Source organism: Chinchilla lanigera, unplaced genomic scaffold, assembly GCF_000276665.1.
Source record: "Chinchilla lanigera isolate Chin_1 unplaced genomic scaffold, ChiLan1.0 scaffold00080, whole genome shotgun sequence".
Classification (NCBI taxonomy): domain Eukaryota; kingdom Metazoa; phylum Chordata; class Mammalia; order Rodentia; family Chinchillidae; genus Chinchilla; species Chinchilla lanigera.
In genome coordinates this window covers 3,262,793-3,263,791 of record NW_004955481.1, presented here as the reverse complement: position 1 = coordinate 3,263,791, position 999 = coordinate 3,262,793, and the positions used below count along the sequence as shown (strand labels likewise).

The window sequence follows — 999 nt, the reverse complement described above, 5'->3', positions numbered from 1 at the left end:
CTATTTTCAGTTTTTGGCAGGTATTAAGCCAATTTTTCCAGCACCATTTATTAACGAGGCTATCATTCTTCCAGTGAGTTTGATTGGCCCCTTTATCAAAGATTCTTTTGCTTCTTATGAGGATGTAGCAGGTTACTGATATTTCTTTAAAATAATAGGACTATATTAAAAAGTACTGTCCTCAATGCTTTTTTACACTAATTTAATAACTCTGAGTCTGCTGTGTAAGATCAGTTGCTTAAGTAAATTAATTGTTTGCTTTCTGCATTAGGGCCATTCACTGAGTTTGAAGAGATAGACTTGCCTGAGTTCTGGGGAGACATGGATATTCATAAACACATTTATGAAGACTTTGATAAAGTGCTCTTAAAGATGAATGCATTACTCACTGAGAAACATAACAAAACCCAAAATAACTCATTAAAGGATCCAAAAGATCAACCAAAATATCATGAACAGAGAACATCAACAGTATCACCACATACACCTCAACAGCAGAGAAGGGAAACTGCAGATCTAGGATCACAAAGAATTTCAAATGAAGAACAGGGCAGAGAGTCAAATGCTGAGCAAAACTTGTACAGAGAAGCAGTAATAGAACAGGAAACCATCACAGAGTCAACTCTAGAACAAGCATCAAGTAGAGAATTAATAGTAGAACAAAGACCACAGAGAGGGTCAACTGCAGAGCAAGAGTCACGCAGAGTATCAACTGTAGAACCAAGATCACACAGAGGGTCAACTGCAGAGCAAGGGTCACGCAGACCAACCATTGTAGAACCAAGATCACACAGAGGATCAACTGCAGATCAAGGGTCGCGCAGAGAGTCAGTGATGGAGCAAGGATCACGCAGAGCGTCAACTGCAGAGCAAGGGTCACGGAGACCAACCATTGTAGAACAAAGATCACACAGAGGGTCAACTGCAGATGAAGGGTCACGCAGAGAGTCAATGATGGAGCAAGGATCACACAGAGGGTCAACTGCAGATGAAGGGTCA

The 999-nt window shown here is 40.7% G+C and overlaps 1 protein-coding gene across 6 annotated transcripts in view; it reads left to right on the top strand.

The window, feature by feature from the left end:
- The window catches only part of Efcab5 (EF-hand calcium binding domain 5), a 173,440-nt gene that overhangs the window by 117,437 nt on the left and 55,004 nt on the right, over nucleotides 1-999 (top strand). For 5 of the 6 annotated variants that reach the window (XM_013503354.1, XM_013503351.1, XM_013503350.1 and 2 more), the window contains exon 10: nucleotides 272-948. In XM_013503354.1, the coding sequence (XP_013358808.1) occupies nucleotides 272-948 (677 nt within the window). Of the gene's footprint in view, nucleotides 1-271; nucleotides 996-999 lie in introns of all 6 variants that reach the window. The other variant, XM_013503352.1, reaches the window with a different exon arrangement.